The sequence below is a fragment of the Salmo salar genome, chromosome ssa13 (assembly GCF_905237065.1).
Source record: "Salmo salar chromosome ssa13, Ssal_v3.1, whole genome shotgun sequence".
NCBI lineage: Eukaryota > Metazoa > Chordata > Actinopteri > Salmoniformes > Salmonidae > Salmo > Salmo salar.
Genome location: NC_059454.1, coordinates 92132113 through 92151480, shown reverse-complemented (window position 1 = coordinate 92151480; position 19368 = coordinate 92132113). Strand labels below are relative to the sequence as shown.

At 42.0% G+C, this 19368-nt stretch overlaps 1 protein-coding gene and 1 long non-coding RNA gene across 4 annotated transcripts; one reads left to right on the top strand and one right to left on the bottom strand.

Annotated features, from left to right (window-relative positions):
* The first annotated feature begins 1450 nt into the window (after positions 1–1450).
* LOC106568190 (small G protein signaling modulator 1) lies at positions 1451–18612 on the top strand. 3 transcript variants are annotated; one of them, XM_014138315.2, is made up of 23 exons: positions 1451–1726; positions 1835–1878; positions 3875–3950; positions 6752–6914; positions 7019–7168; positions 8451–8518; positions 10800–10942; positions 11031–11162; positions 11273–11394; positions 11503–11570; positions 11664–11827; positions 12660–12789; positions 13209–13400; positions 13582–13727; positions 13952–14080; positions 14201–14377; positions 14528–14596; positions 14680–16101; positions 16306–16513; positions 16630–16739; positions 16864–16960; positions 17190–17357; positions 17600–18612. In XM_014138315.2, the coding sequence occupies exons 1-23, from the start codon at positions 1720–1722 to the stop codon at positions 17686–17688; spliced, it is 4074 nt and encodes a 1357-aa protein (XP_013993790.1). In that variant the 5' UTR covers positions 1451–1719; the 3' UTR covers positions 17689–18612. The 3 variants fall into 3 exon arrangements, with proteins under 3 accessions (XP_013993790.1, XP_013993787.1, XP_013993791.1); XM_014138312.2 differs by having other exon boundaries at positions 11031–11168; XM_014138316.2 differs by lacking the exon at positions 17600–18612 and having other exon boundaries at positions 11031–11168; positions 16864–17018.
* Positions 7854–11805, bottom strand: LOC106568191 (uncharacterized). Its single transcript, XR_001320243.2, has 3 exons — positions 11641–11805; positions 11303–11384; positions 7854–8574 (listed from the first exon to the last, which is right to left on the bottom strand). It is a non-coding gene; the product is annotated as an uncharacterized lncRNA (long non-coding RNA).
* Positions 18613–19368: the final 756 nt, after the last annotated feature.

The following is a 19368-nucleotide window of genomic DNA, read 5'->3' as shown; positions in this document are numbered from 1 at the left end:
TTCCAAGTTCCCAGTTGTCGTGAAAGCACCATATATTCAGAGAATACCAGACTTTGATAACAAAATTTGCCCACAAGGACAGCTGCACCACCTTCATGTTCAAGTGAGCACAGCACAAGAAGGTGAGTCCATAAATGTATTGTATGCTGCTGCATAAATGATGTAATATGCCATGGAGATAAGTATACTTTAGCTAAGAAAGTGATACCAAGTGTATGTTGTATAGTAAGCTGGAAGTTGCCCATGTGCCTCACTCTAATAATTTGGTCCCTTTCCTTCTCTTAACTTAGCCTACTGTTCTGACTTGGTGGTGCACATGTAGCCTATAGATTGTTTTGGAGAAATGTAATCATTGAATATTGTTAGAGCTTTCATTGCTTATATGCCCCCTTTATTTATCCTGTGGTTCTGACTTGGTTTACAGGGAGAATACTATAAGAAGGGCCCATGTTCTGAATTATGTCACTGTACAGTTTAAAAGTGCTGACAAATAGTTACCTTGACTACGTTCGTCCTATCTTGCTCATTAATGTCTTAATCGAATTTATGGATTGCCTCTTATCTGCTCGTAGAAATTACGGATTGGCTCTTATCCGCTCGTCTTCCCCTTATGCCATAGTTTGTACACCTCAATTGTCAGTAGAAACCACATTTGTTTAGGCAAATCAGCCATATCAGTTATGTTTTTTTTAAAGGCAGTAAATGAGGCTGAATTAACTGTTTTGCTGCCAGACAAGGCTCGGCTGATAGACAGGTGGAGCAGTGGTAAGGATTAACTCCATGGTGCTGAAAAGAAAGCTCTGCTGCTCGGACAGCGTTATGTCGGCCCTAACAGTTTGTGGGAACCGTTTGCCACCGTTAAAGTGCAATTCATGTATTGTTCGTGTTGTGTTGTGTTGTGTAGTGGCTTTGCTGGCATGCATCCAAAAATATTTTTTGAGTTTTCCTCACCAAGATGTACATGCTAAAATCGTCGCTGTACATCACTATCATCAAGATACCCTCCCCAAAGAACCCTCCCTCCCAGTTATGTCTGTCATCAGCGACGGAAAGCGAGAGGTATCTGGTGTTGTGCCATTGAAAACGCATACTCAAAATTCTATACATATTTACATGAAATTGTGTTAGGCCTACTACTAATTTATTTTGATACGGGACGTAATAGCCTGCTTTTCACATTGACTTCTATGGAGATCTTATTTATTAGCTGTTATCTAGACAATATTGGTTAGCTGACTACTGCAAATGAGTTATTCTTACTGTCAATAATCATATATAGACTATATGAGGTGGAGATCATCACAGATTGCCCCGCTAAATAAGACAGTGGAATACCTTTCAACCCACACATTTAACCCCTTATTGTGTGTGTGTGTGTGTGTGTGTGTTGTGTGTGTGTGTGTGTGTGTGTGTGTGTGTGTGTGTGTGTGTGTGTGTATATATACAGTGAGTGAGCGAGAGAGAGAGGGCGCGCGCGCTTGTACCTGCCTTCGTGTGTAGCCTACCTGCGTGTTTCCTTGCATCCTTTATTAACCATAGACTGTAAATACAGGCCATATAATCAAGATTGACTGTGCATTGCAACGTGTGGCGTGTGTTGCTTTAAAGGGGGCGTTCGGCCGCATATTCACAATCGGCCAGAGTGTAAACTGAAGAGAGGCTCATTTGAAGCAAATAGCTGTCTTTGTGCAATTGAATCAACAGCAACAGTGGGGCGCAATGGGAGGTAAGATGTTTCAATAATTTCGTTTTCTATTTTAATAGGTGGGACAAATCGACATAGGCTTGAATGCCTCGGCAGCTTTCGAATGATACTGTTATTTTCTTATTCCAGAGGCCGAGACGCGCCATAAATTGCTGCGCAATGTGAAGAAAGAGGTGAGTGCCTATATATTTGCAATGTTTATAACAACTAATTATTAGAACCAACCTTGGTCATGGATCGCTGGCAGCAGTTCTGTTTTATTGGGATTGCCAAAATGAGATTGTAAAATAGGGAGGTCTAATATGTTTCAATAAAATGATATGTTTCAATAAAATGTTGCCTAATTGTGAGGATGTAGCCTAATATGTTTTTTTGGAACGTTATTTCATTATAAACGGTGCGCTCATGCATTCAGTGACGACTTGGATTGAAATACTTGGATTATAGCCTATGCAGAGAAATCATGGATCCGTTATCTGCATGTGAATACGTGTGTATGTCACAGTGCAGAGCCAATGAGCATCATCATTCCTAGGATTATTGATAACTGCTTTTACTGAGATGTCTTTCATGTTAATGCTCGTGCTGTAATGGAGGGCAATTCAATTCACTGGGCGCTATTATCTCAGATAGCCTAATGCCCCTCTCTCTTTTATATAAAACACAACACCAAATCAATTGATAAGATTGTCTTGCTTCATCCAGTGTTTAGAAAGTTAAAGTGTAACTGACAGCATTTTAGTAACATTAAATCTTCTTCAAATCTGTTCATATACACCCCCAGGAAGAATATGACACTTTTTAAAAACATTTTTGACATGTGAGCACTTAGATATGGTCATTTTCATAAATTCTTAGGATGTTGCTGTTGTGTCGCGACTCCTTGCCGTTATCTGACCCCACCACCTCTGCAAGAGACTCCCATCTATCTGTTAGCTACAGTCATATCATACTTCTTCAAAGGAAAATTGGTTTATGGCATAGTTGGGCTGCAGATTTGGGGAACCTGAAAGGGAGAGAGGAGACTACCTTCCTGTCTGGCTCCTTTTCTTTGTAGCTGCATGCTGGTGTGTCCTCTGTTGCACTTTGTTGTTTTAGAAAACAAAAAGTACATCATAGCAGCAGACTGTATAGTGTACTCATTTGTATGGATAGCACTGACCAGTGGTGTAGTGTAGGGTAAATGCAAGTAAACACAGTTTACTCAGATTTTGCGGAAAAATGCATGGAAAGTACCCAGCTTTTGCGGGAAAATGCATGGAAAGTATAGAAAAGCTGACTTTTTCCCCACAACCAGCTTTCAAAGTTTTTTTTAATCAGTAAATCACTGGCACTGGTAATCTTTGTGACATTTTTAGAAGAGGAAAATAACGGTCTGGACAACAGACCAAGTGATTAGCTATTCACTTTCATTGTTTGTAATTATGAGAGCTTGATCTTTGACAGAGCTGAATAAATAAATGGGTGACTTTCATTGGTGATACATCTTAGAATGTTATCTATAGATAACTTACTACACACACACACACACACACACACATGCAAGACAAAATACCCTTATTCTGACAAGTTATTCATGGCAGCAATTCTTATTGTGAGTCTTGTGAAGGCAATCATTGGCTCTGGTGCCCGCTGGGGGGTAAACAGGATGTTTTATTCAGTAGTGTGTGGGTTGGAGACTTCCACGTTTAGCTTCACCATGCCTGTGGAGGCCTCATCACACTGGGGACATGACTGGCACCAGGTCATGCAGCAAGGAAGAGGGTCTTAGTTGGTGATACTAAATATACTGTATCTCAAACTCAGACAGGTTTTCCCAGTATTTCGAGTAGATTTGATTGGATTTCTATCTCGCAATGTTCACAATTTCTCTGTACTGTATAATTCCATAATCTGGGAATTGGTCACAATATATTTTACTAGTGCGCGTTTTTTACGCTGGTCAAGCTCTGTCTTGTCTGAAGTGATACATATCTGCATGCTCGCTTGCATTCCCTCGCCACTCTCCCTCTGCCTACCTGTGATTATCTATTGTTGCGTAATCACTCCCCAACCTTCCCTCCTTCTACACTTTGATTTTCTTTCTGTTTCCTCATGTCAGAACCTGTCTCTTTATCTGCCTGTTAAATTAAAGCCAACGTCACCTTTATCTCGTTCTTTTATTCCCAGGTGAAACAGATCATGGAAGAGGCAGTAACTCGGAAGTTTGTGCATGCAGACAGCAGCCATATAATATCCTTCTGTGGTGAGTGTCTTCATGAAGTAGTGTATTACTTATTTCATCAGTGTTGCAGATTTGACAGTTTGTCAAGGCCAATTTGTTTGTGAACAGAAGTAGTGACAGTTCGTATTGCTCATTGGAGTTTTGACTTGCCTATATATTTCTTGCTGGTTTTCTATCCCCCAATTAAAGTTTATGCAGATAGATTAGAGATGGATTCATTAAACTGATCTATAGTAACTGTTAATTTAAAAAAATGTTGCTGTTGTACACAAAATCATTTGGGAGGGAGCAAAATCTACAAGCCCACTGAAGGACTTAAGTGCCATATGGCAGTGCTCCAGTAATTTGATGGGAGGGAGGGTGCCGTGGTTGATGGGCAGGCATAGCTGGTTTGGGTGGGTCTAAGTGTTGATTCAATGACTGCTTAGCTTATGTGTAACAGATGCACAAGTGCTTGGTTTATCATCTTGGACCAAACACCATTACGATTGTAATGAGAGCAAGAGAGGAGTGGATAGAAGCAAGAGGTTGTGGTAAGTAAGAAACTCACATGTTTCGTGAGATGAGTAACTTTATCTCCAAAGAGCACCTTTCTTTCTCTTATCAAAGACCCATGCAGTGCTGCTATTCTTTATAAACTGAAGAATCACCGTTGGTTTGAACTAGTGATTTGTAACCTCCACCCCCAACCCTCTGGTGTCACAGCCTCACATTTCACACTTGTGATATGACACAGGATTATTGTTCCATTAACAGCTCAGTAGTAAGATTATGGAGTCAAAAGCAGGGGGATTATTATTTGGTCCCCCAAGTTTTATAAGCAAAAATTGTATTTATTTTTTTATTTATGTTTTTTTCTAAAAAATGTTTTATTGTTGGACATGTCAGCTCCAAGTGATTTTAATTTTGTAAATCTGTTCCAAAGTATTCCCATGTATAATAGAGATACTGTCTATGTGATTGTATACAAATGTAAGCAATGTTTGAAATTATTATGTTAAGTCAAATATTATATCTGTTTGGGCTTATTGTCAGTCAATAAATTACTTGTAATTATGTTCCAGCCCCTTGACCATCCGCTCAAGACAAAAACGGCCCGCGGCTGAATCTAGTTGATGATTCCTGTCATAGACATACAGTTAATTTCACATAAAAACTCTGAACTGATTGCATGGTCAGACATTTACTCATGACTACATTGACATTTACAGAGCAAAGTGACATCAGGCATCATCATGTGGAGTTGAAATGTCAAGCCATGTCAAGTCCTGCCACCTCCTACTACCTCAATCTGCGTACGGTCACATTCTCAACCAAACACAGCTTGATTTTAGGCTGTCTCTTATCCTTTACTATGGCTGTGGCCAGTGCCCGCCTAAAATCAAGCTGTGTTGGTTGAGAATGTAACCGTACACAGATTGGGATAGTAGGAGGTGGCAGGGCTTGACAGGGCTTGACATTTTGCTCTGTAAATGTAGGTCTATCTGTGATAAATTGAATTGTCAGCAGACACTATTTGGTAAGAGTCAGCAGGTAGGGCAGGTCAAGCCACCCTTTGTCGCCACCCCAACAACGGGAATTCGTTACACTATTCAAAGGTGTTGATACTACACCTCCACACATCCATGGATACCCTACACTCTTTGAAAAAATGGTTCCAAAAGGGTTCTTTGGGGAAGGATAAGGTTCTACCAACAACCGTTTGATCAGAATAACTATTTTTGTAAGACAAGGGTTCTTCGTAAGACAAAGGGTTCTACCTAGAAGAACCGTTAACATCTTAAGAACCATTTTTTGGAAGAAAGGGTTCTTGGATAACTCTTTGTAAGGCAAGCAGGATTCTTTGGAAGGCAAGAAGGGTTTATAAATAGAAACATATATAATATTTCCCAGTTTGACTGTAATATCTGTGTTTTTGCATCTAAACTAATCCAATCTGTTGGATTTATTGCTCCTGTTACTGAGATATTTGTTCCAGTTTAGATGATTGAGGTAGTCTCAGTATTCTTCCCTACCCTGGCAGTCATTTTGGATGCAGGTTGCAGGTGATTAACAATTCCACTTGTTGGATATCCTAACTCTGTCTGGATTCCAATAGGAATTACAAATCACTTTGCAAGCCAGCATAATGTGACTTGCAGGCCGGATGTGGCCTGTACACCAGGAAACTCCTAACACCACTGTGTTAGGGTATAGCTAGGCCCTCAAAGAAAGGCTTGATGTATATGTATTGTCATAAATAATACCATTTTAAAGGCTAATAAGGCTAGTAGAACCCTTCATAGACGGTTCTAGGAAGAACCTTTAGATTATAAAATGGTTCTTGGTAGAACCCTTCATAGACGTTCTAGGCAGAACCATATATAGGGGGTTCTTTGAAGAATCCTACATAGAGGGTTCTAGATAAAACCCTCTGCAAAGGGTTCTACCCTGCACCTAAAAAGGGTTCCCCTATGGGGACAAACCAAAGAACCCTGTATGGTTCTGACTGGCACCTTTTTTTCTAAGAGTGTAGCAACAGTAAACAGCATTTGCCGGTTTTCAGTCTATTTCTGGTCCTGCTGAGAGCCACCTGCGCCTGCCCTCCAACCCATCTCTGCCTCTCTGCTGTAGCACTCAAATTGTCCAAGGGTTTCTCACTTCATTTTCACCCGGTGCTCCTGAAAAAGATCAAACTCTGCTAGGGAAATCCATAAATAGTATGTGGTTTACTTGTTGTTTACAGTGTATGCAATCTTAGCTTAGTGAATATCGCTTTGGGGAAAACCAAACTCTGTGTATACTGTTTGTGTCTGTATATTCTGTACTATGTGTGTCTACAGCTGTAGTGGAGGCATGTGTGCTCCATGGGCTGAAGAGGCGAGCAGCGGGCCTCCTGTGCAGTAATAAGGTAGCAGCACTCTTCATGAAGGTGGGGAAGAGCTTCACCCCGGTGGAGGAACTGTGTCAAAAGGTCCAAGAACTGGAACAGCTCATCGAGACCAAGTAAGACACTGATCTTGGATAGTAATTCCCCCCCCCCCTCCACACACACAGAGATGTCAAAAGTATAGAACATTTGTATCAAACTCTCCTCTCCTCTCCTCCAGCAGACAGGCTCAACTAAATAATGCCAGTGTTCCGAAACAACCCAGGGTGACCAACCTCCCCCCCCAGGGCTTGAGGAACCTGTGGATCCGCACTGCTCTCATGGAGAAGCTTCTGGACAAGATTGTCATGTACCTAGTGGAGAACAGCAGGTTAGCAATCAATCAACTGATCAGCTTCTGGCTGATATTGTGTTTGATTTTACAAATACCAACAGTTGCTGTTCAATGTATAGCCAACTACTCATATCCCTTTCACACTAAGTCATTTCTCTACTAACTATACCATACTACCGACTTTTTCCTGCCTCGTCCTTACATCTGAAAGGTATTGCCGGAATCAAAGCCAAAACTTTTATTTCCGCCTAACAACCTAGTAATTATTTCGGTAAAGTTCTGCCTACGGCTCAGTATGAAACGTAGCCGTAATGCTGAGCCGGCATTGGCACGCACTACTCTCTTAAACTCTTGATGGTTGCTAGGCAGCGGCAGTAAACCATCCTCCTGCCAGTTCTACAATTTGGCTAGGGAAATGTTAGCTAAGTTGAGGTGAGTGCTGCTCATGATCATCTTGTCTAGTTGGCTCATTATTTAGAACATTTTGCCAGCATGTTATGTAGTTTAAATATTATATTATTTTGCTCTTCACTCGCAGAAGCTTAGTAGCCTAGGCCTACTCCCGACTAAAACCCTGTGACTTCCCTGACTTGTCTCAATCAATGTGATTTTGTTTAATTGAATCTCTATCTGTATGGACTATTTGGTTAATTGGTTTCAGGCTGGGCAAATGGAGGTGGTATAGCTCATCTGTTCGTTTGGTTATCTACAGTATCGCTGATCAGAAACATTTAGCAATAATAGGCTATCACTTTTTTTATATGACAGCTGTTCCACACATTCCCGTGACACAAGTTGTGTGGGAACAATATTATTTGTATTTTACTCTGTTGATATTCTATTATATTCCTACTACAAAGTATATGGGTGTGGACTGTGATCGGGGTAGGTGTGTCTTGACTGTTTAATGAACAAAATAGATTTCATTCATTTGAACGTAGCATAATTAAACTCAAAATATGTAATTCTATTGTTTTGAAAATTATTTTTATTAGTCTTATGTTTCGTAGGACTTGCCTAAACAAATAAATAATATTTTTATTTTTGATGGTGTATATTCAATGGATTTATTAAAATTACCCACATCTGCACATTACTATTACCACTTGTCACTGACCTGCCAGAATGCACACGGGAGGTATAAAAGGCATGTTGAGGCAAGTGGGAGAAATGGGCTTGATTGTAAGGGGGTCATATAAACATTGCAATTTTTTTTTACAGTCAAAATACTGTAAATCTTATGTGAAAACAGTATTACAGTCACTTTTCAGAGAACGTCTTGCACCATTTTTAGTAAACATGGTTTTCTCTCTTCCAGTACTTTCTATGACAGGGAGGCCATTCTAATGGATGCTGTGGATGGACCAATCCTTGCCTCTCTGTTAGGTATTAATGGACCTCTTCTTGTAGCTTCTATTGCCAGGATGTGGCCAGACAGATCTCTGATAAGATAAGAAATAGCACATTGAATGGCACATTACAGTGACTGTGACTCCCTCTAAGATAACCTATAGATACAACATGACATACAGTTGAAGTCCGAAGTTTACATACACCTTAGCCAAATACATTTAAACTCAGTGTTTCACAATTCCTGACATTTAATCCCAGTAAAAATTCCCTGTTTTAGGTCAGTTAGGATCACGACTTTATTTTAAGAATGTGAAATGTCAGAATTATAGTAGAGAGAATGATTTATTTAATATTTTATTTCTATCATCACATTCCCAGTGGGTCAGAAGTTTACATACACTCAATTAGCATTTGGTAGCATTGCCTTTAAATTGTTTACCTTGGGTCAAACGCTTCGGGTAGCCTTCCACAAGCTTCCCACAATAAGTTGGGTGAATTTTGGCCCATTCCTCCTGACAGAGCTGGTGTAACTGAGTCAGGTTTGTAGACCTCCTTGCTCGCATACGCTTTTTCAGTTCTGCCCACACATTTTCTATAGGATTGAGGTCAGGGCTTTGTGATGGCCACTCCAATACCTTGACTTTGTTGACCTTAAGCCATTTTGCCACAACTTTGGAAGTATGCTTGGGGTCATTGTCCATTTGGAAGACCCATTTGCGACCAAGTTTTAACTTCCTGACTGATGTCTTGAGATGTTGCTTCAATATATCCACATAATTTTTCTTCCTCATGATGCCATCTATTTTGTGAAGTGCACCAATCTCTCCTGCAGCAAGGCACCCCCACAACATGATGCTGCCACCCCCATGCTTCACGGTTGGGATGGTGTTCTTCGGCTTGCAAGCCTCCCCCTTTTTCCTCCAAACATAACGATGGTCATTATGGCCAAACAGTTCTATTTTTGTTTCATCAGACCAGAGGACATTTCTCCAAAAAGTACGATCTTTGTCCCCATGTTTATTTTGTATTTTTATTTCACCTTTATTTAACCAGGTAGGCTAGTTGAGAGCAAGTTCTCATTTGCAACTGTGACCTGGCCAAGATAAAGCATAGCAATTCGACACATACAACAACACAGAGTTACACATGGAATAAACAAAACATACAGTCAATAATACAGTAGAACAAAAGAAAACAAAAAGTATATATATACAGTGAGTGCAAATGAGGTAAGATAAGGGAGTTGTGCAGTTGCAAACCATAGTCTGGCTTTTTTATGGCGGTTTTGGAGCAGTGGCTTCTTCCTTGCTGAGCGGCCTTTCAGGTTATGTCGATATCGGACTTGCTTTACTGTGGATATAGATTTTGTACCTGTTTCCTCCAGCATCCTCACAAGGTCCTTTGCTGTTGTTCTGGGATTGATTTGCACTTTTTGCACCGAAGTACGTTCATCTGTAGGAGACAGAACGCATCTCCTTCCTGAGCGGTATGACGGCGGGGTGGTCCCATGGTGTTTATACTTGCGTACTATTGTTTGTACAGATGAACATGGTACCATCAGGCGTTTGGAAATTGCTCCCAAGGATGAACCACACTTGTGGAGGTCTACAATTTTTTTCTGAGGTCTTGGCTGATTTCTTTTGATTTCCCCATGATGTCAAGCAAAGAGGCACTAAGGTACACCTCCAATTGACTCAAATGATGTCAATTAGCCTATCAGAAGCTTCTAAAGCCATGACATCATTTTCTGGAATTTTCCAAGCTGTTTAAAGGCACAGTCAACTTAGTGTATGTAAACTTCTGATCCACTGGAACTGTGATACAGTTAATTATGTGAAATAAGTGAAATAATCTGTCTGTAAGCAATTGTTGGAAAAATTACTTGAGTCATGCACAAAGTAGATGTCCTAACCGACTTGCCAAAACTATAGTTTGTTAACAAGAAATTTGTGGAGTGGTTGAGAAACGAGTTTTAATGACTCCAACATAAGTGTATTTAAACCTCCGACTTCAACCGTAGGAGACTAGTGCTTAACAGTGGATATTACCTTATTTCAGATAAGGACATAGCTCTGTAGTTTAGAAGATAAATATACTGGTTACTAACTCCAAATTGACTTTATACTCACACTTATAACAGACAAGTGCATTTACCTCTTCCTGTGAGCGTAACAATGACATTGCTGGTACCTCGCTATTTCACTCTGTATGATGATGGTTTAGTACAGTTCTTTAGGGGCTAAAAATAGTGATTTCACTTTTCCACGCCCAACCTGTTGTGGATCTCAGTGTTTTGTTGCTTTTACTCTTGCAGTCGGCCCTTGTGCTCTGGAGTACACTAAGGTGAAGACAGCCGACCACTTCTGGACAGACCCATCTGCTGATGAGCTAGTCCAGAGGCACCGCATCCACAGTGGCCACTGTCGCCAGGACTCCCCCTCTAGGCGACCTGCCCTGGTCAGTGTGTGGATGATGTGTTTGTAAATGAATGATGTGTGTGAAGTATATGATGTATAAAAAATGGTCCAATGGTCTTTTCTATTAGATCCAGAAGAGGCAGTCCAGTGGCAGTATGGAGGACCGGCCCATCCTGTGGGCTAGGGACTATGTTGAGTCCCTCCATCAGAACAACAGGGCTACACTGCTGTTTGGCAAGAACAATGTCCTGGTGCAGCCGGTGTGTGTATGTGTGTGCATGTGTGTGATTTAAAGGATCAGACATAGCTTTTTATCACTGTTTAAACAGCAGGGAATGCTTTGTAACAAATATCTTGTCTTGGTCAACAGAGGGATGACATGGAGGCTATTCCAGGGTACCTGTCTCTCCACCAGACTGCAGATCTCATGACCCTGAAATGGACGCCCAACCAGCTCATGAATGGCACTGTGGCAGATGATACTGAAAAAAGGTAATGTAATATCAAATCACAGTAATAAAAACATATTCTGACACTCATATTTGTCCACTGAGCATGCCAAATTATATATGATTTGTTCACACATTTACTTTCCTACAGTGTTTACTGGGACTTTGCCATGACTATTCGCCTGGCGGAGATTGTTTATCTGCACTGCCATCAGCAAGGTACAGGAACCTCTCTTAATTATGTAGGCCTATAGCTTTGTATACATTTGTTTGTTTGTGTGTTATTGACCTTGTGATCATGTTTTTTCCCAGTGGACAGTGGTGGGACAGTGGTTCTGGTGAGTCAGGATGGGATCCAGAGGCCTCCACTGCGGTTCCCCCGGGGAGGACACCTGCTCCAGTTCCTGACCTGCCTGGAGACGGGCCTGCTGCCACACGGACAACTGGATCCCCCGCTCTGGTCCCAGAGAGGAAAGGTCTGCATTATTCCGATCTTAATTCATGTTTACTGTAGCCATTATGTCCACATCCACTAAATTAAGCCTGATGGTATGATTTAGCTAGTTGTTTCTTGTAACATTAAAACAGGGTCATCTATAGCATCATTTATGTTGTTTAACTGAGGATAACTCTGATCTCTGTGTTAGTACACTGCTGCCAGAGGAATACTTTTACACTGACATTGATATTATCCACCAATTTAGCCTCCAAGTAGAAAATAACATTGACCTGCCAAAGCAAAGGGAACAACGTGAAGGTTTTTTATATGGGTTGAGTTGATGAAAGTGGTAGTGATAGCAGAGCTGGGAATATAATTCACAGGGTGCAATGGAAGATAGCTTTGTAAGGGTTGTGGTACATTCCTTTGTCTTATACTGAGTGCAGTACATTCCTTTGTCTTATACTGAGTGCAGTACATTCCTTTGTCTTATACTGAGTGCAGTACATCCCTTTGTCTTATACTGAGTGCAGTACATCCCTTGTCTTATACTGAGTGCAGTACATCCCTTGTCTTATACTGAGTGCAGTACATCCCTTTGTCTTATACTGAGTGCAGTACATCCCTTTGTCTTATACTGAGTGCAGTACATCCCTTTGTCTTATACTGAGTGCAGTACATCCCTTTGTCTTATACTGAGTGCAGTACATCCCTTTGTCTTATACTGAGTGCAGTACATCCCTTTGTCTTATACTAAGTGCAGTACATCCCTTTGTCTTATACTGAGTGCAGTACATCCCTTTGTCTTATACTGAGTGCAGTACATTCCTTTGTCTTATACTGAGTGCAGTACATTCCTTTGCCTACAGGGAAAGGTTTTCCCTAAATTGCGGAAGAGGAGTCCGCAGGGCTCTGTGGAGTCTGTGTCGGATAAAGAAGAGGACGAGGCCACTGACTATGTCTTTCGGATCCTGCTTCCTGGTACTCCGTCAGACTTTGGTATGTCACTTGTGATCTTCTTATTCTGTATCGATTTTCTGTTCAAATATGTTCAGAATAAACCTTTTCATTCATTTTTTTCGCTCTCTCTCATTGTTTTGTTGACCATTGTCCCATCTGCCTTCCCTCAGCCCCTCTCTGTCCAGACCATGCGTCTCTGCCTGTATCTGTAGTCCTGTGAACCTGCGAACACCCTCCATTAGTTACCCTGGATTTGAGACCATACATGGGCATTAAGTTGTCTTTGTCACACCTCCATCTTCTGTCTTGGTTTGTCAATGTTTCCATGTTTATTATGAAAGAAAGTCACCCAAATCCTCCATCAGTTCAAGAAGATCATGTAGCTGTTGCTAATGACAATAACAATAATGACGATGTTCATGCTGATGATAACATTGAGCCTGTTGTTTGCTGTCCAGTGGCTCCAGAGCTGATGGACCAGGCATTGAACATGTGGCACCCCACCCCCAGGAAGTCCTCCTGTTTCTCCTGCGCTCTCAACGGATCCCGTGTTGGCTCACTACCCAACGGCTGCAACCAGGACAGGGCTCCCCTGAAACTCCTCTGTGACACCATGAAGTACCAGATCATTTCCCGTGCTTTCTATGGCTGTGAGTACATGCATCATAAATTCATTTAGGAAAGACCGATTCAAATGCTATAATCTTCATGCAGTGGCATACTGCAGCTTCGCGGGGGGGGGGGCGTCTTGCGGGAATGTGTTGTACACCAGTGTCTTCATGTTATGGTTGGATTGATAACCATGCACGTTTCTTCACTACTTCATTGAAGGGCTTGCCTACTGCCGTCACCTGTCCACTGTTCGTATCCACCTCTCTGCCCTGGTCAACCCCACCATCGTCGACCCTGACGTGCCTCATGATGCCCAGGAAGGACTCACTGTGGATGTCTGGAGCAGCTTCCTCCAGGACTGCTCAGTAAGATCTACTGCACCATCTGCTCATCATTCTCAACACACTGTACACACAACCACAACATGCAGTGATTGTGTATGTTCTTCAAGGCTTAGATAACTGCTCACAGTGTGAATGTACCTGCTTCATCAACATCCCACTGAGAGGCATACAGAATCACACAGCAACTGATGACAGTACTGTATTGAGTCTGTATGTAATCACATTCACAATCTTTTCTCCTGCAGGCATATGATGAGCATGAGCTTCTGCGTCTGGTGTATTATGGTGGTGTGGCTCCTACAATACGCAAGGAGGTCTGGCCATTCCTGCTGGGACACTACCACTTCGATATGACCCAGAAATGTAGGATGGAGGTGGGTATTGTTATATTGTCATGTGGTAAAATTACCAACTCAGGAATCAAAGTAGGAAGGAGGGTCAAATGTAATACCATTACACACTAGTGACTCTGTGCGTTTATAATCTGTGTGTAGGTGGATGAGCAGGTGCGGGCCTGCTATGAGCAGACTATGAAAGAGTGGCTGGGCTGTGAGGCCATCGTAAAACAGAATGAGGGGGAGAAGCATGCTGAAGCCATAGCCAAGTGCAACTCTGTGGCCAGTGTGGACAGACCAGGACCAGTGCAGCGAGACTCCACCATCAGCACTGATGTAAGTGGGCCATACCAGTCCCATTTGATGAGTGCAACACATGACAGAATTTGTGACTCATACTCATATGGTTAACACACTTACATATGTCTCTCCCCATGCTGTTCTGGTCTCTTCCTGGTTGGCATTTGTCTCATCCTCCTACACCAGTCCTCACAGAGCATTGGTTCTGACAAACAGATTGCCCACTCACAGAGTGACTCCAGAAGTAGCACACAGGTACAGTATGTTTATACTGAAGGATTTTAATAGGATATCTTGATAATACTTGGTATTCACTCTCCTATGGTCTGCTGTTGCAGGCATTTTGGTTTGTTGAGGAAGTGGAACTGATTGAATCTGAGACAAAGCGAGAGAAAAGCAAAGAGCGGTCCAAAACCCCACTGAAAGACCTCCGAGATGTAGCCATCCCAAATGGTACCTCAGACTCTGGGGACCCATCCTTCTACAGCTTGTCTGTTGACTCAGGTCTTCCAGAACAGCCTCAAAGCACAAACAACAACAACAGTCCTGTATCTGGCTCACCAGTCAGACCAGCAGCCACTCAGCCATCACCAGAGCCATCAGCGGTCCAAGGAGCTGCATCTAGCCCAGTGGCCAAGGCTGAGCCACCCCTAATAGAGAGTCCTTTCACTGTCTTGGGAACTGAAGTCGGATCTGAAGAACTAAAGCTGCCGATAACAGTTGACGACAAGGCTGCATCAGCCGGAGAGTTCAAGGCCCCAGAGAGTGAAGTGGTCGAAAGCTCTAGATTGGTAGAAATCGTGAAAACCTCAGAGAAAGTTGAAGAGGGTCCTGACAAAAAATATGCAAAGTCCTTAGGAAATGTTGAAATGGAAGAAAACAACATTATAGCAGATGGGTTGTCTGAAGCTTCCACCACAGAAGACACAAAGCTCCTTGTGAGAGCAGCGTTTGCAACTGAGAATACTGATATTCTCAAACTAGAAATTGAGGTTTCTAATGTATATATTCCAGCTCCGCCACTAGGCGAGACCACAGTTACTAAAACACAAGTGAGCAAAGCCCCAGCGACAGAGCCCTTCTGTCCCAGAGAGCCATCTGTAACAGAAGGAAATAAAGATTCAACAACGATAAGGGAGGCTGGTATTGCTGAAAAAGAGGACACAACCTCCTCTGAAATGGAAGAAATCACAAAATCTGAATTTCCAAAAATGCAAACCCCTCAAACCAGCAAGGCTTGTGTTTGTGAGAAAGACATGGATAGTACTAAAGAAAAGGTTGCAGATGTATTCGTAACCAAACCATTAGACTCTGTGGAGGCCAATTTCCCTGAGAATTACAATAACAAAGCTGCAGAAATGACAGTTGCCATAGATTCAGAGAAACATGCACCTGCATTGCCTGAGGCCAGGGCCAGTGTTACAGTGACATCCCACTCTAGGCGATCTCCTGATACACTAGATTCTGATGACTCGCCCTCCGCCTTAGAGATGGAGGATATTCCCACGGCCTGGGCTAGACCCTTGTCTGGCCTGATGGCTCCCCCACCTGCCCCCTTGGCCCTGGGGAGAGTTGGCTCAGGGGAGCCTGTCCTGGATGCACCCTCCAACACCAGTCCTGATGGAACAGAGCCAGCCCTGTCTGAGGAGGAACCTGAGATGGAGAGTCTCTACACTCAGTCTGACTCTGTGGTTGAGACAGAGGAACTCAAACCTGAGGTCTCACCAGTGGCAGTGTCCCCAGCAGGGACTACCTATTCTGTAAGTACTCCAAATGAGTTACCTACTGTATGTGTTCTATAATGAATGTCACAGCTTTTGAGGTTGATTGGCTAAGGGTTGGTTTAACATACAGTACCCAACTGGCTACAGAGCTGACACAATGCTGGTATGAATGACAAAACAATAGCCATTTGAAGTTGAACAAATTTAACTAATCTTAGTCCCTTTTGTCACTCTGTGCAGCAAGAGCAGCTGGATTTGTACTTGCTCAACCTGCATCGCATTGATAAGGACGTGAGACGCTGTGACAGATCCTACTGGTACTTCACTCCTGCTAACCTGGAGAAACTACGCAACATAATGTGCAGTTATGTGTGGCAACATCTGGAGATTGGCTATGTCCAGGGCATGTGTGATCTGCTGGCTCCTTTACTGGTCGTTCTGGATGATGGTCAGTCTGCATTAACAATAGCTCTCTTATACTGCATAATATTACTGCATCATTTGCAGACAAGAGTAAGATAACATGAATCATTTGCTGTTTATTTGTGTCTGTGTGTTACTCAGAGGTCATAGCTTTCAGCTGTTTCTCTGAGTTGATGAAAAGGATGAATCACAACTTCCCCCATGGAGGGGCCATGGATTCACACTTTGCCAACATGCGCTCCCTCATCCAGGTACCATAAACACGTATGCTCACACACACGCACGTATATACACAGTCACACATGCACATTATTATAAGTACAGTGATATTACTTTGTAGTACCAGATAGGCACTCTCGTCATCTTTTCTGCTAGATCCTTGATGCAGAGCTCTTTGAAGTGATGCAGATGAATGGAGACTACACTCACTTCTACTTCTGCTACCGCTGGTTCCTGCTAGACTTCAAACGAGGTGCTGACATCTGCATGGGCATGTGTTACATCGCACACACTATGAAAGGGCCATGCTGGTGATGTTTAAACCTAAATTAATCTTGTTCAAGTTATACAATATGAAGGACCTATACAGATTTTTAGCTAGTTTTTTCTGACATTTTATTTCTGTAACATGACTGTTCTGCAGGCAGGTCATATCGCAGTCTTCTTTGGTGTATAACGTGCTGTGCCATTCTTCCCTTCAGAGATGGTGTATGATGATGTGTTCTCCGTGTGGGAGACCATCTGGGCGGCCACGTATACCTCCTCCACTCATTTTGTCCTCTTCATCGCTCTGGCACTGGTGGAGATGTACCGAGACATCATCCTGGAGAACAACATGGACTTCACTGACATCATCAAGTTCTTCAACGGTGAGGCTAAACAATGACTTTAGATGTTGTTATGGAATGGAATATTTGACAATTCAGTTATTTAATTTCATTTCCACTTTCTTTTTGCTTGCTGAATGTATGTTTTGAATGTAGCAACTGCTTTTATTGTGCTTGCTAACAACATCAGAAAGCACAACTCCATAGGCTGCACTCATATGTAAATCAACACAACCAATTAGGTTCTTGTAACACAGTGTGTTTGATTTGATTTCCCTCTTCAGAAATGGCCGAGCATCACAACGTCCCGCAGGTCCTAACGATGGCTCGAGACTTGGTCCTCAAAGTGCAGACTCTCATAGAAAACAAGTAATCCACCATGTGTCTGTTCCTTTCCCTTTCACTCAGTGTGCAACATTTAGACAATATGTTCACTTGTATTTATATGAAAGCTAAACCAACAATTAGTCAGTATTTCAAAATCATGCTTCTAAATAATTATTTATATTCCTGAAATCATCAGGTGACCCATACTGAAAATATACTCACACTACAATAATTGCACAACACAGTATTTCTGTGTCTCAGTCTCTAAAAGCACTTTCCTATGTTCAGGTAATTAACATTATAATCAATACGTTTGAATACATTTAATTGTTCACTTAGTGAATGTACCCTTTTAAAAACAAAAACTCTTTTGCATATTGCTTCAGGATGTTTTTGTATTTGTTTTGCCTTAAATTTAGCTATTTTGAGCAGGGATATTCTCAATATGATTACCAAATGAGATCTTGTTTGTACATTGCCATCATGCACTTCCCATCAGTTATAACCATTCACAGAGTAGAGGTGCAGCCCTCCAACATGGCAGCCAGTATTTTTGTATTAGTGCTTAAATCGGTCTCTTCATTATATATTCTCCTGGCTAAATGTCTGTGTGTATTGCTGTGGTACTGTAATGTTAACTGTAAAAGTATTTGTAACACAAAAGCTAATGTTCAAAAGTATCTGTGAGCATAACAATGGAGCTAAATTGTTTCATACAGATATGTACACACGTCAGCTACTGTACATGTGATCAGATATGTACACACGTCAGCTACTGTACATGTGATCAGATATATAACACGTCAGCTACTGTACATGTGATTTGTCGCTTGACAATAAAAAATAAATAAACCGTCAAACATATATGAGCAAAGGAGAAAAATACGAATATGTTTTCTATGTATTCTTGAACTGTTTATTGTTGTTATTACTTTGCTGTGTATTAAACAATCCGTATATTTTGGATTCAGCATTGTGTCAACTTTGGTTTAATTCATTGCACTTCACTCCGTGTTGTCTTTGGTAAAGCCACTTTTGCCTGTAGCCAAAGTGTGCTGTAGGGTTGTCACTAGTTATCACAGCCATAAAGTCATTATGTCTAAACCCTGCCCATTTCTACAATTTCTCTTCTTAAAATCTGATTTCAAACCTAACCCTAACTACAACCACACTGCTAACCTTATGCCTAACCCAAACCTTAAATTTAGACCAACAAGCACCTATTTTGTGCTCCTATTTTGACAATGTGGCTGTGGAATCTGACTTTGTGACTGTGTTATCTAGTGGAAACTGTGCTGGTGTAGACATAGATACACTACAGGATCAAATGTACGTGGACACCTGCTCGTCGAACATCTCATTCCAAAATTATGGGCATTAAGTTGGTCTGCCCTTTGCTGCTATAAGAGCCTCCACTCTTCTGGGAAGGCTTTCCACTAGAAGTTGGAACTTTGACTTGCTTCTACTCAGCCATAAGAGCATTAGTGAGGTCAGACACTGGTGTTGGGTGATTAGCCCTAGCTCGCAGTCGGCGTTCCAATTCATCCCAAAGGTGTTTGATGGGGTTCAGATCAGGGCTATGTGCAGACCAGACAAGTTCTTCCAGACCGATCTCGACAAACCATTTCTGTATGGACCTCGTATTGTGCACAGGGGCATTGTCATGCTGAAACAGGAAAGGCCCTTCCCCCAACTGTTGCCACAAAGTTGGAAGCACAGAATTGTC